The sequence below is a fragment of the Nanorana parkeri genome, unplaced genomic scaffold (assembly GCF_000935625.1).
Source record: "Nanorana parkeri isolate BGI_ZX_2015 unplaced genomic scaffold, ASM93562v1 scaffold3796, whole genome shotgun sequence".
Taxonomy (NCBI): domain Eukaryota; kingdom Metazoa; phylum Chordata; class Amphibia; order Anura; family Dicroglossidae; genus Nanorana; species Nanorana parkeri.
The window spans coordinates 24,464-25,736 of record NW_017310064.1 but is presented as its reverse complement, the minus strand read 5'-3'; the positions used below and the strand labels follow the sequence as shown (position 1 = coordinate 25,736).

Genomic DNA, 1,273 nt, shown 5'->3' with positions numbered 1-1,273 from the left:
GCGCGCTAAGCGTGTAACCGAGGAAGAGGCCCCGCCCACAACGCCCACCAACAATCACGGCTTCCCAACGTCAGAGAAGGGCCACTCGATGGGGGGTGGCGTGACGAGGGGGGGGACGGGCGTTCTAGGTACCAACGTTTGACACACCCTAACAGAAGTCACATGACCCTAACAGAAGTCACATGACCCTAACAGAAGTCACATGACCCTAACAGAAGTCACATGACCCTAACAGAAGTCACATGACCCTAACAGAAGTCACATGACAAAATATGAAAATTAATTCGTAGCGGCGCACGCGCGTCAGTCCAGCGGGATGACGTCGTCGTCGGCCGGGTCCAGGCGCTTCTTCTTGCTGCTGACAACGTCATCGTCCGACAGCTTCCTCTTCAGGGTGGTGGTCTCCATGTTCACGTCGGCGTTGCCGGAAGATGATGATGATGATGGAACCTCCTCCTCCGAATCCACGAACAACACGTCATCCTGTTCCGGCGCTGAATGGAGAACGAAAAGAGCGTCAGGATCAGAACCGGTACTACAAGACAGCGCGGAACCAGCACTAGGGCCAGACACCCCAACAGGGTGTATGTTAGAGTGTAAGCTCCTCTGTACAGAGACTGATGTGACTGGGGGGGAGGGGACATTAGAGTGTAAGCTCCTCTGTACAGAGACTGATGTGACTGTGGGGGGAGGGGACATTAGAGTGTAAGCTCCTCTATACAGAGACTGATGTGACTGTGGGGGGAGATGAGTGTAAGCTCCTCTGGTGCAGAGACCTGTCTAGAGCCAATGTTCCTGCTATAGGGGAGGGGGTGAGAAATTCCCCCTTTGGACATTAGTAACCGAGACCGGTTCCCCTCTCCTCACCTGTGGATGTTGAGGGTTGTGCTCCGTCATCGCTGCCGTTGGCGATACTGGTGCTGGCCTCTTCCGGCGCCTGCTGCGGAGCCTTTTCTGGTGCGTCTCCGACAACCTCAAACTCCACATCTTTCTCCAAATCCTCGCTGCAAATACAGAAGATAAAAGGATCCGTCGTCATCATCATCATCATCATCATCATCATCATCGTCTGGTGGGAGGAGAGGAAGCCGAGGACGACACTCCGGGTGCAGCAGGAGGCAATGTGAAATCTCCGGTCACAGGTCCTCTTTATAGCAGATCGATACCCCCCAATGTCTCCCTAGTTTTAGGTATTTTGGGGGATGTTTGGGAAGCGCCCTCAGAATGTAAAGCAGATAATTTTCCCATTATCATCCCTCGGGGGGGGGGGGGG

The 1,273-nt window shown here is 54.2% G+C and overlaps 1 protein-coding gene across 1 annotated transcript in view; it reads right to left on the bottom strand.

The window, feature by feature from the left end:
* Positions 1 to 262: 262 nt before the first annotated feature.
* Positions 263 to 1,273, bottom strand: part of UBA2 (ubiquitin like modifier activating enzyme 2) — a 14,222-nt gene continuing 13,211 nt past the window's right edge. The window contains exons 13-14 of the mRNA XM_018575333.1: positions 868 to 1,004; positions 263 to 494 (exon numbers count right to left, since the gene is read on the bottom strand). Of these exons, the coding sequence (XP_018430835.1) occupies positions 304 to 494; positions 868 to 1,004 (328 nt within the window). The 3' untranslated portion in view covers positions 263 to 303. The remainder of the gene's footprint in view (positions 495 to 867; positions 1,005 to 1,273) is intronic.